The sequence below is a fragment of the Cygnus olor genome, chromosome 2 (genome assembly GCF_009769625.2).
Source record: "Cygnus olor isolate bCygOlo1 chromosome 2, bCygOlo1.pri.v2, whole genome shotgun sequence".
Taxonomy (NCBI): domain Eukaryota; kingdom Metazoa; phylum Chordata; class Aves; order Anseriformes; family Anatidae; genus Cygnus; species Cygnus olor.
This window is the reverse complement of record NC_049170.1, coordinates 21,692,739-21,717,004: the sequence shown is the minus strand read 5'-3', so window position 1 is coordinate 21,717,004 and position 24,266 is coordinate 21,692,739. Positions and strand designations below refer to the sequence as shown.

The following is a 24,266-nucleotide window of genomic DNA, read 5'->3' as shown; positions in this document are numbered from 1 at the left end:
TTTGCACAGTTTTCTCAGCCAATTTTTCACAGTATTGCATTGCACTTTTTTTTTAATCATTTATTGATTCATACAAGTCTTTTTCCTTTTTACTTTTTTTCTTTTTTTTTTTTCTTTTTTTCTTCCTTTTTATTTTTTTTAATGTTTCCAGTAGAGAGACATTGATGCCACCTACTTCCCCAAAATAATGTTCCTGAATTGCAAGGTATGTTTCCAAAACTCTACACTAAAATGTGATTTCTTAGAACTAGTACATCCATGGAAAACAAAACTCTTTATTACAGTAGAGAAATTAGCTTAGAAAGCAAGGTTTCATCATTACAGTCAAAGGAATCATTACTTCAAAGTTATGTACGTGACACAATCCAGTTCCTTATTTGCAGACCCAAACTTCCCTGTATCCGTCAAGTCGGAAAAGCTGAAAAGGATTTGTTAATCTGGGTCAGTGCAGAAGGGTTTTCTTACAAGGCACAAGTGTGGGCTTCAGCATCGCTTTGAGGTGAAGGGGAGAAAGGAATGAAACACCTGGCAATGGCTGTCTGCCTGCTCCTGGCTTTTCTCTTTTCCTTTAGCACATCTCTTCAAGTGCCTGGTAAGTCTGTGTTCTCTGCGGAGTGTGAAGGTTTGCAAATGTGCTTTCTCGTGCTTTCCTCACATCCTTCTTCACGGAGAGAGAGTGCAGTTTAGATCTGTTTGCAGCATGTGATTTGGAACAGTTTCATTCAGCTCCTAAATCCGCTGTTACCTGTATAGGCACTCTGTTTCCTTAATCTGGTTTTCGAGGAGGTGTTTGAGTGAAAGAAACATGCCAACAGCTGCGGGCATAGCCTAGGCAGTGCTGAGTCTTGAAAATCAGCCAGCTGAATGGGGACATAGCAGACCTGAAATTACTCCATTGGAGGGTAAATCAGCTCAGAGGTACTAGGCAGCGTCCTCTCAGCACACACAGGACCACTGGCTGATGTGCGCATTGATCTGGTGCTCTTGCATAACCAGCAGCACCAATCTAACCCACTATGGGAGAATTTCCTCTGTGCAAGTTTTTGGGCAAGATCGAGCTGGCCCTAACCCATCCCCTGCTAACCTGAAGCTCCACTGAAGAAGGAGAGCTGTGCCAGGGGAAATGCCATCTGGTTGTTCTGGCCTTCAGCCCTTTATAGGAACGTCACCAAGGCAGTTTGATGGTTCTCTGGCAGCCCCAGGATGCTGGGGTTATGACGACCCATTTAAGTATTTCACTCCTGGCAGGAAGGTTGGGTGGCAGTAAAGCTCAATGGCACAGCAGAGCAAGCTGGATGATGTTGCTGTCGCTTAGAGGGGAGCTGAGGGTAAGGCCAGCAGCAAAAATATTCACAGTTTGGAGCAGGCTGAAATTCTGCCCTGTTTTTGCAGTTGGTCTTTGGAAACAAAGCTGTGCTGTGCAGCACTTCACATTTCTATTTACATTGCAGCTATTAATGGCACTTAGGACGCGTGGCTTAGCTGTGCTCAGGACTGAAGTGATGATGCTGCAAGTTGTGGTTTCCCTCCTGAGAAATGCACAGGCTGAACTCCATGAAGAAATGACTTTTTGCACTGTTGCCGAAAATTTCCAAAATAATTACCTAAAAATCAAAAACACTGCACCTGTTTGATGATCTGCAAACCATGGTGTCATTCTGGGCCAAATATAAAAATGGTTGAATCTTGAGTAAAACCTTTTTAATAGCACTAAAGCAAAAAGCTTTTTTACTAGCAAAATTAAAACCTATCCAATATTCTGCGTGGTGGTGAAAGTTTGAAACATAAAAAGCTTTTTTATGGAAAATAACTGATGACATTTTTGATTAGCATTTTGAGAACAATGTGCTTTAAGGAAGGATGTGAAGATGAAAAAAAATTATCTTGAAAGTGCTATATTTCCAGCTTCTGTATTGTGTGTATCTTAAGAACATTTTGATGAATGTCCTTCATACTGCTGATGAAACTCCCTGGATTTCTTTCTCTATTGACTCTGAATATTAATTTATTTGTTGTAGCAAGCTGTCAAATAGCAAGTAACTGACCTATTTCCTACTGCATCTCTCCTCAAATATTTGCATTCTGATTTTGCTTTATAGATAGCGGAAAATTTCTAATCTATAACGAAGACAGCAAGCTCTGTGCCCAAGCTCAGAACACTAGCTCGGTCATAACTGCCACTTGTGATGAGCACAACGAGTTCCAGCAGTTCAGGTGGATCTCTGCCATGCAGCTGCTCAGCATGGGGATGAAGCTGTGCCTGGGAGCACTTGCCAAGGACGATGAGGTTGCCGTCACACTGGAAACCTGCAACAGGACGAACGAGCTTCAGCAGTGGGGATGTAGAAATGAAACCCTTGCAATTAAAGGCAATGATTTATTTCTCAACTATGGCAAAGGGAAGGGGAAGAAAATCAGGCTGTCCAAAGGAACAGGCAAAGGGAGCAGGTGGAAAATCCATGGAACCACAGACAGCGTGTGCTCCCGGCACTATGAGGGTGAGTACTGAAAATTAATCTCTATTTCTAGGTAACTTAGCTGCTCCTGTTTACAAAAACCATTCCACCCCCTGTTGGTCATGCAGCCATCCTCATGGTACAGTGACATCAGTAATAGAGCTGACTACAGAGAGTAACAATGCAGTGCAAACAGGATTGTCCACTTTTCTGCTCATCTCAGAAAGTATGTTTCTGTCATATGAAAGAATAAAATGGCAAAGGCCTATGATGAAATCAAAAGGGAGAATGGGCATTCTTTTTGTACAGCAGCACGGGGAGGGAGTCTATGACTGTTTCAAAATCAATCTGATCCTTTTGTGGAAGAAATGGTGAATTCTGTTATATTTAAATGTTTAATGTTGTTCTGATTTGGTTTGACCATGTGTTGTCATTAAGAAGTTAATTTCTGATTGACATAGTTGTGATCCTCTGCTGACAGTGTTTATCTGGTGTTTCTCAGTCCCAGCAAGAAGAAAAAGTAGAAGAAAGCAAAAAGGAAAGACAGCACTTTATTGTTTTAGAGTTCTATAAGTCCTAACAACCTAGATAAGGAAACACTGGAGAGTTTGATCTCCTTTTCCTACCTTATTACCCCTCTTGGGTTGCATAGACCTGGTATCCAGGTTCAAGTGTCCAACCTCCTTTCTACCATGACACTGGTATGGTGGGAGGTTAAATAGGAAGGGATCATTTTTTTCCCCTGCCCTACGACAATTCTACCTGGAACAAATTTTATCATTATTTTGTTCAGATATCAGCAAGTTAGCCTGAGTAGAGATAGGACTGTCACTTTCCAGCAGAGTCACTTCTGAATTTAAAATATACCTTCCTCTGATGTAGAACAATAAAAAACATCCTAATACCTCCTTTCCAAGCCTCTTCAAACATACAGGGAAAAAAAAGAAAAGATCCTAAACATCATCTGAGGACAGAAATATGTGTGTGATGGGAGAAGTTGAGTCATGAGCACTACTGAAACAGCAGTCCAGATAGAAATGAAAAGAAATGATTGACAGAAATTTGTCTGCAGGCCAAATCAAGGCTGTTTGAGAGTTAATTTTGAACATCTTGCCTCAACCATACCTAACTGGCATAGCAGCCTTGGAAAAATTTGTAGTAATGAAGTACTGACCTGCTTTCTCCATATCAGCTCGTGTACAACTCAGCAGTGTCCATGGAGAGCTGCCTAGGAGCACACACTGTGGTCAACACCAGATGCCAACCGACTGCTTTTGATCTGTTTCTCTCCACAGATATGTATACACTGGGAGGAAATACTTTTGGTGCTCCTTGTGTGTTCCCTTTCAAACTCAATGGTAAATGGTACGCAGAGTGCATCGCTCGGAGTGATGATGCAGACTCTCTCTGGTGTGCAACTTCTTCGGATTTTGATAAAGACCAACGTTTTGGATATTGCCCATTAAAAGGTAATTTATTCAGAAAGATTTCAAGAAAGGCATTCAGTAAAATTTTCATCCTCTCTCACAGTCAAAATCTGCTCAGGATGTGACAGTGGCATTGGACAGCAAGCTCAGTTCTGGCAAGCCTAGTTCACTGGTGAGCGGTGCGATACAACCTGGGGTGCCTGCTCTGACCTCTCACTGCTTCTCCAGTTGAGGAGAGGGCTTACTGGGCCTCCCAATACTGGTAGATGTGGAGAGTACTGTCAGGGTGGTGACTGGGACTGATGGAAAAAGGAAGAGAAACTGCTTAGGACTGGTTGAGAAGAAAGTCAGGGCAAATGAAAGGCAGAAAGAAGTGCAAGGGATGAGGCAGATGGGATATGGGGCAAGAGGGGTCCCGAGGTAAGAAATGGATGTGGAGATCAAGATTTTATGTATGGGGAATAGGGAATAGATCAGCGAGTGGGTTAATGTGGACTGAACTGAGAGAGATGTAGATGAGATATAAATGGAAAGGGACAGGATGAATGGAGAAAAATGAGATTTGTAAGGAGAAATAATTCATTATGTTATTAATGTATTATTAATATTGAACAGATAAAACATGTAAGAGGTGCAAAACCTACCTACCAACAGTTACACTGTTTTAGTGTGCAATAAATATATATATATTTATATATTTCTGTGTTAGCAAGTGTGATTATCTTGTCAAACCACTTTTTCATATTTATAGACACCATCCACAAAGACTTTTGGAAAACAAATCCTTTGACAGGAACCTACTATCAGATAAACTCAAACTCACTTCTGACATGGCACCAAGCAAAGAAAAGCTGCCAGCAGCAGAATGCAGAATTGTTAAGTGTTACGGACCTTCATGAAGAAATGTTTTTATTAGGTAAAGGAGAAAAAAAGTATTAACATGTTGATGCAGGTGTTTAAAATGAGCTTTAACATGGATACATATATTCACCTGTGAAAATACATTCAAGTGCCAAGTTTTATTTGATAACTTATCAGAGGCATTTAATAACTTCATTTCTTTTGTACATGTAGGCCTCACTAATGATCTGGGTTTCAATGCCAAGCTCTGGACTGGTCTTGTCAATAGACTTAACAGTGGCTGGGAATGGACTGGGAGTAGTCCTTTCAGATATCTAAACTGGGCTCCAGGTGAGTGTGCTTATTTGAAATGATGATCGGTACTTGGGCCAAAATTCTCTTCTCTTTCCTGAATTCCTGTTATCTAATTCCTTTGGTAGAAATTTTTGCAGGTTACAAAAGATTATGATAAAAGTAGGGTATTGCAATAATAAGTAATATTGCAGGTCACACCTGAGATGGATCATCATTAATTCTGAATTTCCCAGAAAAAACAGATAGCTCAACCAAAAAAAAAAGTATTATCAACAAGTATTTGCACCTCATTCAATGTTTGATTTTCCATCTACAGCTTTCTCATCACAATTATTGTTCAAACAAAACAAAAACCTCATGAACAATGATATAAAGAAAATTTAACGAGAGAAAATTTTAAGATAAACATCACATAAAATATACTTTAATTGTTTTTCTCATGTATTGATTATGACATTTATGTGATAAACTTTGCTATCTTAATGTTTCCACTATATTTCTTAGGATCTAATTCACCATTGTGCATGTTGCCATGTTATATATTTTCATAATAGCAGTTGTGGCTACAGGGAAATCCAAAGGGCAAGCACTCACGTGGAATTAAATATCTATTTCATGTCCAGTGTTTAACAGCACAGGACGATGAGTTTTAGCAATATTACCAACCCCTAGGGAATGCCTTTGCTGAGCTTTTATAAAGTGTTTTTCTGTATGCTGCAGTATTTCAAACACGCTGAATTTCTGCTTAAACAGTGCATGTGATAAGAGGGGTAAGTCTCGTTAGTGCTGGCTCATTTGTGCCCCCTCGTCATCTCTCTTGGGAATTATCACTCTGAAGAATAATATTCCAGGGGCTTTGTTGCTGCCCATACTTGCACATTCCTTCCTGTGGTGAGACGAACATTTTCAACATTAACAGAGGGATTCTCTGTATATTTTGCCTCTTTCCTAAAGGAAATCCGTCTGTGGAACCTATAAAAATCTGTGGGACATTCCAAGGCAGGAATGGCAAATGGGAAAACCAGGCCTGTGATCGGAAACTGGGATATATTTGCCAAAAGAGAAACTCCTCCACTGTGGATTCTTCCACTATTGCCTCAGGTATGATGGTCAACAAATAAGTTTATTTTTATATGAGTGAGAAATACTGGGCAGGTGCCATGTATGAAATGACATGGTCAAAATTGTTGCACTTGCTGACCTGGGAGGACTTTCATTTTCCAGTTCATTTTAAAGATGATGTCTAAAAGTTGTTCAACCAAAGATCATTTTGAAAAGACCCCAGGCTACCAAAGAAGGTAGGATCACACATTAAGTCATGTGATCCAGATGGCAAAATACTGCTGAATATTCTGTGCTCTGCAAAACACACTAACGACGTCTTGCAAAAAGGTGTGAGCCAGAGTTCAGGCTCCCTCTGCCCTATCTGACAGTTCCTATTCTGTTCCAAAAAGAAAAAGTCAGATCTCGGGGCTGGAACTTTTTCCCAACTGAGTGCCCTCTTCACCTGAGGCAAGGTAGTCTTATTTATGGGAAGAGAATAGTTAGCAGTTACTTCACCTGGAAATTCCCAGCGAGCTACTAGCTCTACCATAATTCGCTCAACAATACATATAAAATAGCATATAAGTTTATTCACTGGGGATGAATGGCACATCATCCTATATACTATGGCTGCATCCAGACAGCTTACTGACCTGTGCTCACTTCCAGACCATGCCAGGATATTGTCTAGGGGAACGCAAGCTTGCACAGGGCAAAAATGTGTCTGGGGACTGTGATTAAAATTGAACAATGTGGCTGACCAGTTGGTGGGTGCACATCCCGCCCTCTTCAATATACAATATAGGTGTAGACAATGTGAACCTTCAAGGAAGTGGAAGGTGCTTGATGACACTAAATCTACACCAAGACATACCTTCTGAAGGAAGTGCACTGCATTTGTGTGCAGCTGGCATTTCTAACATGTCTGGTGTAACAAGAACATATCTGGGCCTTCTTGTATATGGTTTGGGCTGTGCAGGAGCTCAAAGTGGCTGCTAAGCACTTGGTGTTTCCAGAGAAAAACAGAGAATCTCCACAATTCACCAAAACAGAGTTTCTGGGTAGGAAAAGAGGTACCATATTGGAAAACATGGCTGTACCCAGCGCATCATGGATTTAACATAGAGTTGTACCCTGCAAGTTTCCGTGGCAAATTAATTAGTATTAATTTCATTTTGTAAAAAGAGCTTTTGGGTAGCTCCCAGCACGATATTGTACTGATGGAAAAATCTGTTTTGCATTCTTTGTGATCCTCCCAGCTTTGTTTGTCTTCTTTACCAGTATCTACTCCAATATCTCAGATGTCAGTTCAGGTAATTTTCTTTTTGATGGACAGAAAGCACTGAGCAGGGCTGCTCACTAATTGTTTGAAATATTTTTTTAGGTGACATTAAGCCTGTTAAGTGTCCCAGAGAATGGGTGGCCTATATAGGCCATTGCTACAGAATTTACAGAACACCCAAAATATGGAAACAAGCCCAGTCATCTTGTAGAAAAGAAGATGGAGACCTGACGAGTATTCATAATATTGAGGAGTACAGTTTTATAGTGTCTCAGCTTGGGTACAGTGAGTATTTCTACTTTTTTTTTTTTTTTTTTAATCTGGAATTATACTGTTTCCACTACTCATTTAATCATTTTATTCATTTTTTTTTTAAACTCCTTGTTCAGTCAACTGTAGATGTGAGACAGGATTGCTCCATTTTAAGACAAACCAATGCCAACAATTAACTTTGTGTTTCCAGAGCCAGATGATGAGCTGTGGATCGGTCTAAATGACTTCAGGTTTCAAATGTATTTTGAATGGAGTGATGGGACACCTGTGACGTACACCAAGTGGCATCACAACCAGCCGACCCATACAAGGAATAAGGCAGACTGCATTGTTATGAATGGAGAGGTACAACTCCTTCTTTCCTTCTCTCCTTCATGCTTTTTTTAGTCTTTTGTGTCCCCCAAAAGGGAAAAGTCTGTAATAAAAAAAAAAAATGGACAAAGGTTTTAAATGTTTTTAGGAATTTAATTTGATTCAGAAAGTCTTCGTGAAGAGGAAGACTGGAGGCCAGATTTAGGGAGACGGCATGGTGGAGCACAGGAAGTAACACACTGTGCTGAGACTTGGGCTGCTTTCTAATAGTTGCAACAAATCTCCCATCTGAAATTGGTTGAAGTAACTCAACTTCTGCATTCAACATGGCTGATCATAACTGCATAGTGTTGTTATTGGAATAGGGACTTTCTTATGTTTCCCCTAAAGCATCAATACACACATTTTTTAGCTATTCTGGAAGCTCATATTACTGGAAGCACAAAAAAATTGGTTTAAAAAATTACAGCCTGTTTTATCCTCACTTTAAAATGGCATATCATAACACTACTGAGAAAGACAAATAATATATTTTTAATATTTTATTTTTAATTTCTCCAGCACTTCTTGCTATTGTAGTCTGGGTAGATGAACATACTGTTACATATGTGTGTATATATACTGGTGAGAATAGGGTGGAACAGACCATTCCCTTACTTTTCTCATTAGCCAGTGAACCTTTAATACATGCAGCCCTGATTCTCACACCTCTGAGGAAATGTGGCCCTCTGTTTGTTGCGTTCCCTGTTTGGGAGGTTTGGAGAAATTTTCAAGGTGTGGAAATGCTGAAACAACCTCAGCCATATGACGAGAGAAGTGGTAATGATAATGATAATGGTAAATATTCCTGTTGGACCTGCCCTAGATTTCACTTCTCTTTGTTGTTTCTTCTTACCATGCCCAGGATGGAGCTTGGGCTGACAGTGCTTGTGAAACAAAACTTGGTTACATCTGTAAACGAAAACCTTTGCCAGAAGAGTCAGGGGAAGCTGAGGTTACTTACCCGGGCTGCCAGAAAGTAAGTGTAAAACAAAAGCAGTGAAGGGTAATTGCATCTCACTTTCACTTCCATGATGCTAAGTATCATAGACACCAATTATTTTGACTGTTCTTTGTGGAGCCCTAGAAAACTGTTAATTCATATTATTGATACTTCTCAGATTAACGGGGATGTTTTTTTATTTCTTTATTTAAATAAAATTTAGGATCACTGCTCTTTTTTTCTCGGCTACATGTGCACTTCACTCAGCTCTCACCGTGCGGAGCTGGTCACTTCACCCGTGCCAGCATGTCATGTTTTCATGCTCTATCCCATGGGTTGCACACAGCCGTCTCAGTTCAATCAACTCACCCTGCCAGGAGGGAGGAATATCTGAGCCGACTACGTTGCAGGTTGTTTGCAGCATGGTTTCTTGCAACAGCTGCACGTACACAACAAAGTAGCAGAGCAGGCTTTACAGGAGGAGCTGCATGGTGACTGTGAGCATGCTTTCTAGCTCCAAGCTGCAACAACCGTGGCCCATTACTCACGAAGGCCCCTTTTAAGGGGCAATGAACAAGGCTATGTTTGATTATCCTCTTCATTTTGTCTCATGGCTTCTGAGGCTGATTTTGGCTTGGGCTCTGGTGTTAATGGGGCTTTTAGAAGTGCGCTGTGGTGGGCAATCTGACATTCCCCCTTGCGTCTCTGCTGTTTGCACTGGCAGGGCTGGATGAAGCACGGCTTTTACTGTTACTCCATTGGGCAGTTACCAGCAACATTTTCAGAAGCAAAACAAATCTGTGAAGAAAATAAAGCTCATCTGGCTACTGTGACTGACAGGTATGGAAATGTAATTCTTATCCTTTCAGACATGAAACCAAACCAAAAATTCATCTCTTCCCACTTTGCAGTTATTAACAGTGTCCAGTGCGATACCACCCCTGTGGTGGAAAATATACAGTAGAATTGAGTAAATGTTACAAAATAAAAGAGGGGATGGTATGTCATCAATGTTCAAGCCACAGCTGCTACTCCCCTACACTCTTGTTGACCCCAAGAATTAAAAATTTGAGTCAGCGCCTAACAACCCCAAATTGCCAGACTGTTTTAAAACTCATGGAATTAAAACTAAACAGATAAATATGGAACTATTTACTTCTTGAGGATATGAGCTTTTCAGATTTTTCTTTGCAACAGGGACATCTGAAAAATTACCCTTTTTAGAATAAAAGTAATTTTTTTTCGTAGACTAAAAAAATTTAAAAATCTAAGCCTTATCTTGAAGCTCAGTAAAATACTGTATCATTTATTTGTGCAGAATGAAAAACACAGATGCATTAACCCAAGTATCATTTGGTTTATGCTGTTCATTGTACGCTACAAAGGGAGAGTAGAATCACTTTAAATTCTAAACAGATTTACATTGCGAAATTGTAAAATAAACTTAATTTATGTAATAATAAGACCTATAAAATTAAGACCATTATGCTCGCTTCAACCCATGCTTATTTTTCCAACATATTAACAATTCTTCTTAACTTTATCACATTTGCTACAATGAACTGTTTGAAGAAATGGGAAATTGTGTTCGTATATTACTTTAGTGCTTATTCTTCACAGATATGAACAGGCTTTTTTGACTTCTGTAATTGGATTTAATCCAGCAAAACATTTCTGGATTGGCCTCTCAGACACGGAAGAGGAGGGGACATTCAAGTGGGCTAGTGGGGACGCGGTCATCTTCACCCACTGGAATGTAGGAATGCCAGGTAGGCGCTGCAGGGCAGCAACACCTCCGTGACCAGGGATGCAGAATTTCTGCTATGGGGAGCCAGAAAGTTGGAGTTTAGAAGCTAGAGGGTGGTTTTGAAGCTCTTCTGCCATAAATGTGCAGAAACAACCAGGCAACTTCTGTTTGTGCTGAAGTGGTTGAATTGGGTATTGTAGTAGCCCATCCAAGAGGTCACCTGAGATTGCAGAAGTCTACTGATATCATTCACTATTTATTATCTGGTGGTTTTGATATTTTGGTGAGTCATAGTAAGTCATAGTACAATAGAGAAGGAATTTGTTTATAAATTAATTCAACTGCATGTGGATTACTGGCATCCAAACACAATGAGGACAGGTACCTTTTAAATAGATATCATATTTGCATATTTGGAGGGTTGGACCCTATGATCTCTTGAGGTCCCTTCCAACCCCTACAATTCTGTGATTCTATGATATGCTTTGAAAAGATGCAGCTATTTATCAATAAGATTTAAAAAATTTTGTCTTTCATGAAGGAAGGGAGCCAGGCTGCGTGGCCATGGGAACAGGAACTTCAGCTGGATTATGGGATATTCTCAACTGTGGAGAAAAAAATATGTTTCTGTGCAAGCAGCTGGTGGAAGGAGTGACCCCTCCACCCCCTCCAACAAATCCCCCCCTCCCGTCCTGCCTGGAGGGGTGGCATTCTGTTCCTCAGAGCAGCTTTTGCTTCAAAGTAGGTGTTTAACATCTGAAGGCAAGCAATTGTCATTTCAATAAAGAATGTGTTTTGTCTGTGCATGGAAGGTGGATTTTACCCTGCTTACCTGATCAGTAGTCTGCTGTAACGCGTCTCCAGCCATGCCTGCGTGGTGAGGCCAGGTGGTGCTGCAAAGTGGTGTATGCAGGTGGAATTGAAGTTTGGACCACAGGGACTCTGAGATGATGGGAAAGGCAGAGTTGTGATAACCGAATTTGCTAGGTGACATCACAAGTACGGTGGCACAACTAAAATAAATGGCAAGTGATAAAACTTGAGGCTGGGAGACCAGAAGAAAGACAGAATGCTGTTTCTAAATTTCTGTTTGAGAAACTGTCCGAGACAGTTTGTAACTGCCCACTTTTCACAGATTTTTCAGAGAGGACGGGAGAAGATGGAAACATGGTTTGGAGCAAGAGATTTTTGCAGAGCCATTGGAGGAGATCTGGCATGTGTTCACAGTGAAGAAGAACAAAATCTAATAGCTGGCATGTAAGTATCTGCAAAATTCACTGTTTAGGAAAGAAAGCAATAAAAAAAATGACCTTTCTGTTAGACATAAAGAATTTCTGGTGATCAGTTTCTACTTTGGAAAGACAATATGTATTTTTGCAAAGTGGCAGAACTAAACAGCTGGCGAGAGATGAGAAAAGGGCTCCTTGGCAGGCCTCTGGGTAGATGCGTCTATGTGTGGAAGTAGCCTGAATATATAAAAATGAAAGAAGCATCAGCAAAATTGGTTTAAACTGAGTTTAGTTCAAAAAGAGAAACCTGATCTTTTTAGCTCATTTGTAATTGACAAGTAGATGGAATAGTCTTGATTAAAGGAATACTCTGTGCTGTGAAAGGCACAATTCTTTCTTTAGTTATGGGAAAAAAAATGGAGACTAAGGGAAGCCAGACCTATTGATGTTTTTATAAAAATTTTTAACTCAAGCATGTGACTACAGGCACATCTAAGTTTGGATGCCTAAGCTTCTTTGGGTGACTAAGACCTTCAAATATACTTTCACTTAACTCAGAATTTATGATATTGTGATATCTATGATCCTCCCCGTGCAGCTCTCTGTGTCCCTGTTTCCTGCCATGTGCAGTGCCAGGGTGTTTATCTCTACATAAAAATGGAATGATTACTTTATATGAATGTCTCAAATGGTACTTCAAGTACCAAAACACTGAGAATGTAATGATATATATTTTCCATCTCTGTTTCACACTGTGATTGTGATATTTGTGCATAATCATTCAGGAAGAGAGATTATCTTCACTTGTCTTACTGGATGGGTTTAAGTGCTTTGGACTCTGATGGAGGATTTACATGGAGTGACGGCTCACCAGTGAGTAAATAATCTCTAGTTCCAGCTTTTTTTGCTCATATTCCATAATATCTTGGCAGACAGGTACAAACCACAAGTGAGTATAAGTCTTAACTTCCAAGTCCCACTCTACAAATTAGTTTTTATCTTATGTTAGTTCACAATCCCACACAGCAGTTATGTTTTTTATAGCAATGAAATACCATCACCAAAGATGGTGATACTTACTTATAAGAATAATCTTATTTACTTACAGTAATGCTTATTGTCTCTCTTGGTTTTAGCAGTTCTGGTTGTACCAATCTTTATATTCCCATTTGTCATTCACTGTTAGAAATAACTGTGTATATCTAGTCAAGCTGAGCTTTGTGGCCCTTGCCTTCTGACATAGCAAGGCAAGGCCCAAGTCTGCACCACAGCACTTATGGATTTCTCAGGTTGAAACATCAGAGCAGAATAATCAACCTGGGAATCAGAGGAAGATTCTTAGATGCTTCTTTCTAGACCTTAACAGGACAAGTTCATATCTCCTGATAAAAATAAGGACAACTTCTTGTCTTACTAGCATGGCTTATAGATAGGCAGCAAGATCGTCGTGCTATACAATGGTCAGGTCCTTCTCCTTACAGGGTCTGGCACCAAAGCATAAGACGGATCATGAAATCAAATGAAGTACATTCTTCTTTAACAAGATAATATAAGACAATTGTTTTGTTTCAGAAGAAAATACTAACAAAGTTGTATTTCCACTATAGGTAAATTTTGAAAAATGGGCAAATGGAGAACCAAACAATTATGATGGGAATGAAAAATGTGGAGTGTTTAATGGCTACAATGATATGAACTGGAATGATTTATTTTGTGAACATATGCAGGACTATGTTTGCCAAATAAAAAAAGGTAAGATGACTTTTTTTTTCTTCTTCTTTTTTTTTTTTTCCCTTCAGAAGTGTTTAGAAAAGGTTAAGAACATCCTCTCAATGTCAAACCAGAATGTCTGCATGCAGTAAAGCTAGGTATGCCATCAAGTACAATGAAACACAGTACATTTCAATTTAAATAAAAGCAGCTGAAAACAACAAATTCATTCATGAGATACATGTGTAAGTTTACAACGTACATGCAGCATGTTGAGGAATTGAAATCAGGTAGCCTAAATCATGCATAGTTTCTGTAAGCTTAACTTGTGCTGGTTCTAACATGGTAGTTTACTGAGTGTAACACTTTTTTTTCCAGATATTTTAGAAATTCTCTGAAAAAAAAAATAAAGAGCGTAACCTCTAGGATTTTTTTTTTGTTTTTTATTTGTTTTTGATTTAAAATCCTAACAATGTAATAAATATATTTAATTGAGAGATGTAATATACTCAGATATCGATTTATATTGCAGGAGCATCGTTGAAACCAGAGCCTACATACACATTCGGTAAGTCTTGTACTTCTACTAACAGAAAGAAGTTTTCATATGATGACGTTAATGTCTATTACAGACACTCTGCTTAATGATTTATCTTGCAGATTATGAATATATTGTTAGCGAAGATGACTGGATAATATATAATCACAAGGAATACTACTTCAGCAAGGAAGCAATGGCTATGGAAAAAGCGAGGGACTACTGCAAGAAGAACGGTGGTGATCTTGCCATCATTGAGGGTGAAAGTGAAAGAACATTTCTTTGGAAATATGTAAGAAACTTGCTTTACTTCAAAAATGCACAGTTCTGTCCTGCACTGAAGTACCTTTTTCACCTGGCTTCTGAAATATTAGAAAGTGGACCCCATCATAAAAAAGCAGTGCCACCTTTCATGGGCCTATCTAATTAGAAGCTTTACCATGACCATTATTTTGACAAAAAATTGCTACACGTAGACAAATCCTCAGTTTCTTTGCAAGAGCACTCCCAGAGTGTAACTTTCAAAAACCCCATTCTGTTTATTTGAAAGCTAGTTACTGAGTTTGTTTTCCACCTCATTCTCTTAACAGAATTCCAAAAAAAAAAAAAGCTTTTTTCCTCTTTTTGTCAAAATAGATTTCAGATTTTCAATAAAAAATTAAGCCAGATTCCTTTCTAATAGGAAGTGAATAACCTGGTGATGATAGTCTTTTGTAAATAGTTTGAAAACAAATATGATTCCTTCCTGTCTTCCACATGACTAAGTACTAAACTCCACCATTTATTTGTAACGTTTTAGCAAATTCTCACTATATTTTCCTAAAACTCTTAAAAATACTGCTTAATTTTATAACCTGCCTAAGAGTTGTTTTTTTTTTTAAATCTTGTTAACACAGTATTTTACTGCATTTCTTCTTCATCCCATTCTGCTTTTATTTTCATTTAAATACTAGAAGTTGGATGAGAATTTTACATTTTGCAGTTCAAGAACATAATCCCAGTGAATCCCTGCACACTGCATACTGTGTAACTGTACAACTAAAACTAAAGTATTTTTAAGTACTTGTTTATTTGAAATGTGTTATTTTTACATCTCACTGAAACTTTTTAGTCTTATTTATATTTTTATTTTTATTTTTATTTTGTGTATTTTAGATTTTCTATAAAGATTGGGGAAATAACTTCTATATTGGCTTAAGTGTGAGCCTTGATAAGACATTCCGGTAAGTGAAAATATTGAGTTTGTCAGACTTATACATCAAGTGTGAATATTTGGCATGGCTGTCTGTAAGAGACTGGTCAGGTTCAATGACTGACCAAATTTGTCTACAGCCATATTTTGGCATAAAGGTTTAAAATACAATTATCATCCTTAGGATAACAGTTCCTCCATGATGTTTTCATTATCTATTTCCCTATCTATTTCCCCTTCTTCTAGTTCTAAGCCTTTTTTTTTTTTTTTTTTTTGTGAGGGCATGTTCACTCTGTCAGTGCAGTGTCATCCCCTTTTCCTTGTTAGACAAGACATAAAATAGGTTGGAGGTCTCTAGGGATGTTCCAGATGGTACTTGAAGACATTACTGAATATTCAAATGATCAAAACCTTCCTCCCCCTTCACCTTCCGCCTTTTTCTAGTGTCTTTTCCTGGGATTTCAAGCTTGGTAAGATGAGTCTCAGCCTCTTCATTTCTCTTAATGTCAGCCTTTCTTCTAACCTCTCGGGATGTCTTTCTTGTCCACAAGCCACAGAGGCTCATCTCTGTGGAGCTGAGACAGTCTTATCCCCTGGAGCCTCTTCTCTCCAGTTTTCCTGTAGGCCTCCTTTAGGTACTGGAAGGCCACTGTAAGGTCTCCATGGAGCCTTCTTTTCTTCAGGCTGAACAACCCCAACTCCCTCAGCCTGTCTTCACAAGAGAGGTGCTCCAGCCCACTAATCATATTCATGGCCTTCCTCTGGACGCATTCTGGTCCATGTCCCTCTTGTGCTGGGGGCCCCAGAGCTGAATGCAGCACTCCAGGTGGGGTCTCACAAGAGCAGAGCAGAGGGGGAAAAATCCCCTCCCTCGCCCTGCTGGCCACGCCGCTTTTGATGCAGCCCAGGATACAGTTTGCTTTCTGGGCTGCAAGTGCACATTGCTGACTCATGTTGGCTCACATCATTTGTCTTTGTATTATTTCTCCCTGTTTATTATGCACTGTTTTTCCTGTTTGACTGAGGAATACTCAGGAATACTCAGGAATTCAAACTAGAAAAACACTGGATCAGGTGTTGTCTGAAGTCTTTCAGTCTTGGCAGATTCCCCACTTGAGTGTGCTCCCACCAGCACTCTGAGGCTTTTTCATATTTTTTTTTCAAGTTTTTTTTTGAGAATAAATTTGTGAATCACCAAATAGGAATTGTTTATCACACAACTGAAAGCAATGGGTATATAATATTAAAGACCTCCTTTGTTTAATAATATGGTTCTCAGTGTTCCCCAGTATAAGGTTCAAGGATCTCTCTTACCCTGCAAGATCTTATATTACAGTATTTTATATCACATTATTTTATCATATCTATATAATAATTATATTATTATTATTATTATTATTATATTATATTATATTATACCTTATATTACTCTTTCTGGCCCCAGGAAATTACTAAACTAGGCTCACGTTTCTGCTTCTGTATTCCGGGGAAGGTGAGGTCCAGTGTTACACTGGTGTGTTTTCTTTAAGCTATTCATGCTCAGAGGCCAAGAAGGCTGCAACCACCAGCTGATTAGTTGAGACCAGTTCCAGGTCAACAGAATAGGTAGTTGACATAAAGATTTTTTTTTAGTGATTCCAAGTGAAAGTGCTTTCCTTTTACCAGAGAGCAACGCATGTTGGTAAACTAGGATACAGGAAACAAAATACCAAGCTCTAGTATGTTCCTTATAAAGAAACACTTCTCTGTTCAACTAAGAATTATTATTCCCCTAAATTACTTCTTTCAGATGGATGGATGGAACTCCTGTCAACTATGTTGCCTGGGCTCCAAATGAACCCAACTTTGCAAATAATGATGAAAACTGTGTGGTCATGTATACCCAAACAGGTGTGTGCTGTAACAACATTCAGTCTGCATGGTGTGGTATAGGCTTGGGAGAGCTGAATGTTTAAGTCAGGGTCTTAGAGATTTGCACCAGATCTCAGAGAGGTGAATTAAACATTTAAAGTAAAACTCCCCTTTGGCAGTGTTATCGCTTTCAAACATTGAAATATTTCTGTTCTCAGCCAAAATATTTATATTCTCAATTTTGCTGGAAACCTGAATATTTCTAAGGAGAATGTACATAAAAATTACTCATTATTTCTGGGGGAGAGAAATATAAATATGGTAGTCAGTTCTACTTCCTATGATGGATTTGTTTTAGGAAAGGATACTCTATCCCGGTCTCTGTTTTGTTTTGTTTTTCTTTAATTCTAATTTGTTTTCAGGTACATGGAATGATCTAAACTGTGGCAGTGTTGAATTATTCATCTGTGAAAGGCTTAACAGAACTGTTCGCCCAACTACTGCTCCCACCACACCACCACCAAAGGGTGGGTGTCCAGAAGACTGGCTTCTCTTTGATAACAAGGTGCAGTATGAAAAGTTAGTACACTGTATTTAAAACAAACAAACAAACAAACAAAAATACAAAACAAACATCTTTGGTTCAGTTTTTAAGTTGTAGCAGGGTTTTTAGTTATCATAAAATATGTTCTGATCATGTACAAATATGTATAAATGACTCTAAAAATAAGATTTCTGATATCGAGATTATAGCCTTTATTGGGATCACAAGAGTTCTGAAAGAGGTCATGAGCCATACAAGAACAAAGCTTCATCTTCATCTAAATTTTTATTTTATTTTATTTATTTTTTTTTGCTATGATTTAATGTTACCAAAGATGGTTAAGTTGAGTGGTTTCCCTTGTGTGGGAGAAGCAACTGCAAAGCTGTTGTATGTTCTTATTTACTTTGCTGTGTTTATCTGGCTGTCATTTATTGCCTGGACACTGTTTTGTTCCTTGCCTAACATGCACTGGCTCTTAAACCACTAAAGCACCTTCCTTTGAACATATTTGTTAGGTTCTTTATGCAACTAAATAATTGTTAAAGTAGACCAGTTCTAAGCTTCACCACGATTTATTACGTAAGATCACTCTTGGTCTTCTCAAAAGACAAAATTTCAGGAAAAAAGAGTATATACATTTAAAACCCAGAGATTTTTGTCACTAATACAAAGCTATAAACAACCAGTGTAAACTGTTAAGAATACACCTAGCAGTACAGATAATCCTTGATTACATTGCCTCATCTGGCTCCCTCCCCTTCTCCCCTTCCCTCCCTTCCCCCCTCTCTCTCTTCTCTCTCTTTTGGCTAAGCCAAAACAAGATTTAAGTTTGATGGAACCCCTTTGTGTGAGATTAACTGGCTGCTGTCTCCTCTTTCCTTCTCTCTCTCAGTTCCAGGGAAAAGAGTCACAGACAGAGATTTTTCCCTTTTTTGATGCTTACTCATCCTAAATGTTTCTCTCTTTCTTACCTCCTGGAAGGGAAGCTTCCAGGCGCTCCTCTCTGCATGTTTAGATAGCACTTGACAGTCTTTCGTCCCCCTTTTCTCCAAAGATTCCTGATGAACTTTTCTATTGCATGCTTTAATTAGCACATTTGAGTTGCTTGACACTTGATGTTTAGCTTCAATAATGTCTCATCCCTATTGCACATTGCTTTTTGAGATCTTAGGCATTTCTCTGAAATGCTGAGGAACCATCACTTTTGCTTAATTTCTACTGAAATTGTTAGACTGACATATTCCTTATTTTAAGGAGATGCTAAAATATGGAGCTTTAAAGCAAGCTACAGAACACTGTTAAACCACCTAACCTCCCTTTTTTTTTTTTTTTTGTGTGTGTGTGTGTGTGTGTGTGTGTGTGTGTAAAATATCTAACTTATCTCACTTGTTACAAACAGAAATGCTTTCACTGGAAACTCTGAAACACCATCCAACTACAGCTTTGGCACACTTATCTTTTTCAGTGTTTCAAAGTATTCGGCCTTGATGAAAATGATACACTGACGTGGCACGCTGCACGGAACAATTGTATTAATTTTGGAGGAAACCTGGCTACTATTTCAAAAAAGGAAACACAAGGTATAAAGTACAAATCTTTTGATACTGAACGAGACTTCAAATGATCGTTGAGAAACAGGTTAAAACAAATATTAAATTTTCTGAAATATATGCCACATTAATATCAAGTCATGTTCAATGAACAAATTGCACTTTGGAAAAAAAGTTTGTGTAGATATTAGTGTCCGGATTAACTTTAAAAATCATAGCTTTGGGAACCTATAAGACCCACAAGGGAATTTATGCTGTTCAAATATTAAGATTTTTTATTAGGGGCTTGTCATATAATAAAATGCCCCAGTACTGGAGTTTCCATGTCCCCCTGTTCCTTCCGCTCTGCTAGACCTCAGCCTGGTTTTGTTGCTTTTAAGCATTTTTTTTTTTTTTTTTTTTTTTTTTTTTTTTTTTTTACTGAGGCCTCAAACTTCAATACTGAATGTAAGGCAAGAAAAATAATATATATAATGAAAGGAAATGTCATGCCACAGGTCTGCTGAGGGCTGTGTAGACCACTTCTTAGCTCATTCCATCAGTGCTTGTGTTTTATCCTTTTTTTCTATAGCAGAGGAAGGACAGTCTTTGAAAGTCAGTCTAAGCAGGAGCTAAGGGAAACAGCATTTGGCCTTCCGACATGCTGAGGTCTCAGTACATACATACTTAGTTCTTAAATAGTTTTATTTACATTGTGTCTGTTTCGAAACCAAGTCTTCGGATCTGGTTAACAAAGAAATTACTGAAGAAGAAAATGGACTGCAATCTGTAGACTCATTTTCTGTGTGACAAGGTGTACTGTACTGATGTTAATTTCTGTAATACCGTTGAAACAATTTTCCCTTCTTCTTCAGATGATCAATAACACAAAAGAGTGGGCACACAAATTCCTCTAAAAATGTTGAAAACTATTCTATGAATCAAACCCTGTCCATATTTTTATTTTTATCATAAAATTACCTCTTTATTTAAAAAGAGAGAGAGAAAAAATCATCATCCTTTTTCCAGGCACTGTTCTATTTAGGAAAGTTAAATTCAGTTTCCCTCTTTGTGCAATTAATCTTTTTCCTTCAGCTTTCCTCATGTCCCTCTTAAAAAATGCTGCAACTGATGCCTGGGTTGGACTGAATGATATAAATCAGGAGCACGTATATTTATGGACAGACGGAAGCCCAGTTTACTACACAAATTGGGCAAAAGGTTCCCGAAGTTATTATAGTAAGGTAAACATTAATTTACGATTATCAGTTATTCATGATAGCTTTGGTAGATGAATAAAATGTATGTACAGACAATAATATTTTTTGTAAAGTTTCCTTTATAAAGTTTTTTAATGATCTTGTTGCTTCTGAAAGAAAAGTAGTCATGTGAAAGGTCTACTTTCAGATATTTTCTTCAACTTCTTTGTTTTGTCATGATTTTATATAAATCCAGACAGATATTTGGAATTATTGTGCAAAACTCAGACAAACGAGCAGTTTTCCTTACTTTACCATGACTGATCAGGAGATTCAAATAAACCACAGTATAGCAATACCTGCATAATTTAGTGATACAGCGAATGTCATTTAGACTTGAGGAAAATATGAACTGAACAGTTTACATTTCATGGTGCTGAGCTTAGTAAGATAAATGCATTGAATGCAACCCACAAAAGGAGAATATGGGTCTTCCTTTCTTATTTTCTTCTCCCTCTATACCTTCTATTAAATTTTCTCAGTTTTACAGAAACTTCTCTTCTGCGTGCTTTGAAACTTTCAGCACTGCTATACCTTTTTTGTTTAATTGCAAGAGAAATCTGAGTGTTCTTCAATAATTTTAAAATGGCTAATGAAGAATACTGATTGACAGCACCACTTCTGTGCTCCTTTGCTAGCTTTACCAAGTTTCTCTCTTTTTCGTGACAGAACTGTTTTGAGTCTTGCTGAAACAGGAAACAGCTCTGTGAGGTCCAACCTTTGCTGCCACCCGGGCTAGAGCTGGGTTTTAGGCTTTTCAGGACTTCCCCATCTCACACACACATGTGCTTTCTGTAGAAGGCTGTGCCCATTTCCCTTCACAAATTGTTCCCCATGCACTTTCCTTCAATTGCTGCTGGGCTACTGTCTCTGAGGGGGTCAGAGACAGCATGAGGTTATGCTGAGATGAGGGAGGGAGAGCTGCTGCTTCCTGCTGCAGAAAGCTGGAGGAGGCAAAGGAGGAAGCAGAAGAACCAAACCTGGGGTGCAAAGGGTTGGGGAATTGTCCCCCACAAAAAAATTGTTCCTGCTTGATACCTCTATGCTACTGAGCTGTGGTGACATCTTTGGTTTCTAGCGCCAGACTGGTGCAGAATGAGGGTTTTAGCTCTCTAGGCAAGCTTTAGTGCCAATAAGTTTCTGCATAACCTCCAGGAAAATAAAAAAAAAGCTTAAATGTCCTGTGTGCCACATCTAGCATATGTACATCTACCTGCATGCACACACACACACCTGCAAGCACAGAGATTATGTACTTACAGATAGTCCCAGATGCTTCTTCCTGCCTCGGAGCTGTGATTTGCAATCCCTCCATCATCCAAGTACAAACTGTTCTACAGCCGAGTTGTAAATGGCTATTGTCATATTACTGCTTCTGACTATTTCTAATATGAGTTGATACAGATTACCTTAATTTTACTCAGCTGTGTGTGACAGGTGAGTCTATATATCCTGTAGGAAAAGGAATGTTTCCTATTTTTCCACATCTTTTTCTTACTAATCTCATCTCACATGTAGGATGACTGTGTCTCTATGATGAAGAACCCTATTGAACAGGCAGGGAAATGGAAAGATGAAGAATGTAAAGCAAGCAAAAGCTACATATGCCAGAAAAACAGTGGTGAGTTTTCTTTCAGTACTTTCTAGTACAGGTAATTTATTGTGGTTAAGTTAAACTGGTGGTAAAATTAACTTCCCATACTCAGTGCTATTTTAATTGAAATTAATTTGACAGTGTCACTTGCACTAGAAACCATTTAAACAAAATGAGCACACATTTTATTTTCTGGAGAAAAACTCTTGATCCTCTTGATCTTTCCTATTTTAAGCACCAGACCAATGCATTAAAAATAATAATAATAAAAAAACCTCTATGGAATATCATGTATTTTACTATTTTTGGCAGTCAGGAGGGAGAGAAAGAGAGAGAACAGTGAAGTACTTTGCCTTTATATGGGCAAATTCTTTAAAACTGAATTCTACTGTTATATTTAAAAGCACTGCAACAACTTTGTTTTGAAAATCTGCCCTGCTTGATTCCCTTTTACAGTCTTGGGCAATTTCATCATCAGCAGTTATATCCCTTTGTTTGCTCACAGCATGCCAGTTTTACCGTCTGCTGCTTTCCTTACTCTTTTTCTTATCAGAAATACACCAAATACTAGTATATCACAGAAAAAGTGGGAGGATTGTTCCCTTTAATGCCTTACACGGTCACTTTGGGAAGGTCTAGAGTTTATTGGGCGTGTTCCTGGAAGCGATACAGATATTTATGTTAAAAAGTAATTCTAAAAGGAATTAGAAAAGTTTGTTACAGAATGTGAAAACATGGCTTCATCACTGCAGTGTTAGTTGGGAAGCATCTCAATTTGTTATTGCAGCCTCCTTCAATTACTTGACTACCATGATAAAATAGATCCTCTTTCAACATGATAATATGTCTAGCCAAGATATAGCTATGGACTTTCATTTTTGTTTGTTTGTTTGTTGCAGACCCTAAACTGCAAAATTCCCAACCCACGGTCCCAATGTTCGGCTTTAACAATTACGGTGATGACCGCTATGCAGTCATCAACTACAAAATGAGCTGGGAAGAGGCACAGAAGAACTGCAGAGACCAATATGCAGAACTTGCCAGCATTCTGGATCCTTATGCTGAATCCTACCTGTGGTTACAAATATTAAAGCACGGGGAGCCTGTATGGATTGGTCTTAACAGCAACACAGTAAGTCCATCAAATGCTTGTGACAATCAAACCTCTACTCTAGATCAACATAGATCAGTCATGTTTCTTGCTCAGAGGTTGGCAGGATCCACTCTTGCAGGCTCCAGTGTGAATGCTCTCAATCAGATCTGTGACTGCTTGGCAGGAATCAAAGTCTTGCTAAGGTGCTTTGCTCCACTTCAGAGGTTTTAAACATCTAAGCATTTGGTCAAATTGTAAGTCAGAACTTCCACAGCCCGCATTTCAAAGGCCACCAAGGATACAGCTGCAGTAGCTAGTGGCTTCAGTGGCTTCAGTGGCTTTGAATTTTTGCTTCCTATGCTGTGGCCGGGCCACACACTCACATGTGGCAGCACAGCTATTTCTGAGGACATTCTGTGGAGCACACCACAGAAACAGCTTGGCTTAAAAGTAGTTGTTTCTTTTTGAGGTTATTTTAAGCTTTATTATTTCAATTGACAGCCCAGCACTACAAGAACATGAACTGTTGTCCAATCAACAGGAGAGACGGCAAGCTGCAGCACAGAGGAAGGAGCAGGCCTCTGGCAGGGGGGATACATTAGGTTGGTTTTCAGAGCTGATGCCAGTGCCTGAGGGAAAGCTGCCAACAGCCAAGAGCATGAAGGCCTGAAAGGGGAAGTGCTTGCTAAAGGCATATAAAAAGGGCATGAAAAAAGATGATGCAGCTGGATATTTGTGGAAACAGAGTTTTGAGGAAATAAAGAGCAGAGAGGTAGAGCTAGCCGGAGGTTGGTGGGACATGGGGCAGAAGGAGGGCACAGTTCCTGATGTGGGAGGAACCACAGCTGAACTTCATTGAGAGCAGGCACTGGGAAACCAGGATTAGATAGGAAGCTGGGCCAGGGAGTTCAAAGGAAAAAGGACAGGAAAGCAACTGTTACAAAGAACAGAATAGGAGCCTGCCTCTAAAAGGTGGCAGGAAGAAGGAGTCAGACTGCACAGGACAGGGTGAGAGGAGCCGTGGATGTGACTGCTGTTAGTCATGTTTT

The 24,266-nt window shown here is 38.9% G+C and overlaps 1 protein-coding gene across 1 annotated transcript in view; it reads left to right on the top strand.

Moving 5' to 3' along the window:
• Positions 1–319: 319 nt before the first annotated feature.
• Positions 320–24,266, top strand: part of LOC121064328 (macrophage mannose receptor 1-like) — a 33,000-nt gene continuing 9,053 nt past the window's right edge. The window contains exons 1-24 of the mRNA XM_040545608.1: positions 320–592; positions 2,100–2,498; positions 3,752–3,925; positions 4,635–4,799; positions 4,958–5,074; positions 5,993–6,139; positions 7,467–7,649; positions 7,828–7,982; positions 8,854–8,967; positions 9,656–9,771; positions 10,552–10,700; positions 11,220–11,419; positions 11,814–11,935; positions 12,693–12,780; positions 13,515–13,659; positions 14,150–14,185; positions 14,278–14,447; positions 15,311–15,378; positions 17,137–17,237; positions 17,621–17,763; positions 19,208–19,322; positions 20,367–20,515; positions 22,049–22,151; positions 23,024–23,256. Of these exons, the coding sequence (XP_040401542.1) occupies positions 517–592; positions 2,100–2,498; positions 3,752–3,925; positions 4,635–4,799; positions 4,958–5,074; positions 5,993–6,139; positions 7,467–7,649; positions 7,828–7,982; positions 8,854–8,967; positions 9,656–9,771; positions 10,552–10,700; positions 11,220–11,419; positions 11,814–11,935; positions 12,693–12,780; positions 13,515–13,659; positions 14,150–14,185; positions 14,278–14,447; positions 15,311–15,378; positions 17,137–17,237; positions 17,621–17,763; positions 19,208–19,322; positions 20,367–20,515; positions 22,049–22,151; positions 23,024–23,256 (3,468 nt within the window). The 5' untranslated portion in view covers positions 320–516. The remainder of the gene's footprint in view (positions 593–2,099; positions 2,499–3,751; positions 3,926–4,634; positions 4,800–4,957; positions 5,075–5,992; positions 6,140–7,466; positions 7,650–7,827; positions 7,983–8,853; positions 8,968–9,655; positions 9,772–10,551; positions 10,701–11,219; positions 11,420–11,813; positions 11,936–12,692; positions 12,781–13,514; positions 13,660–14,149; positions 14,186–14,277; positions 14,448–15,310; positions 15,379–17,136; positions 17,238–17,620; positions 17,764–19,207; positions 19,323–20,366; positions 20,516–22,048; positions 22,152–23,023; positions 23,257–24,266) is intronic.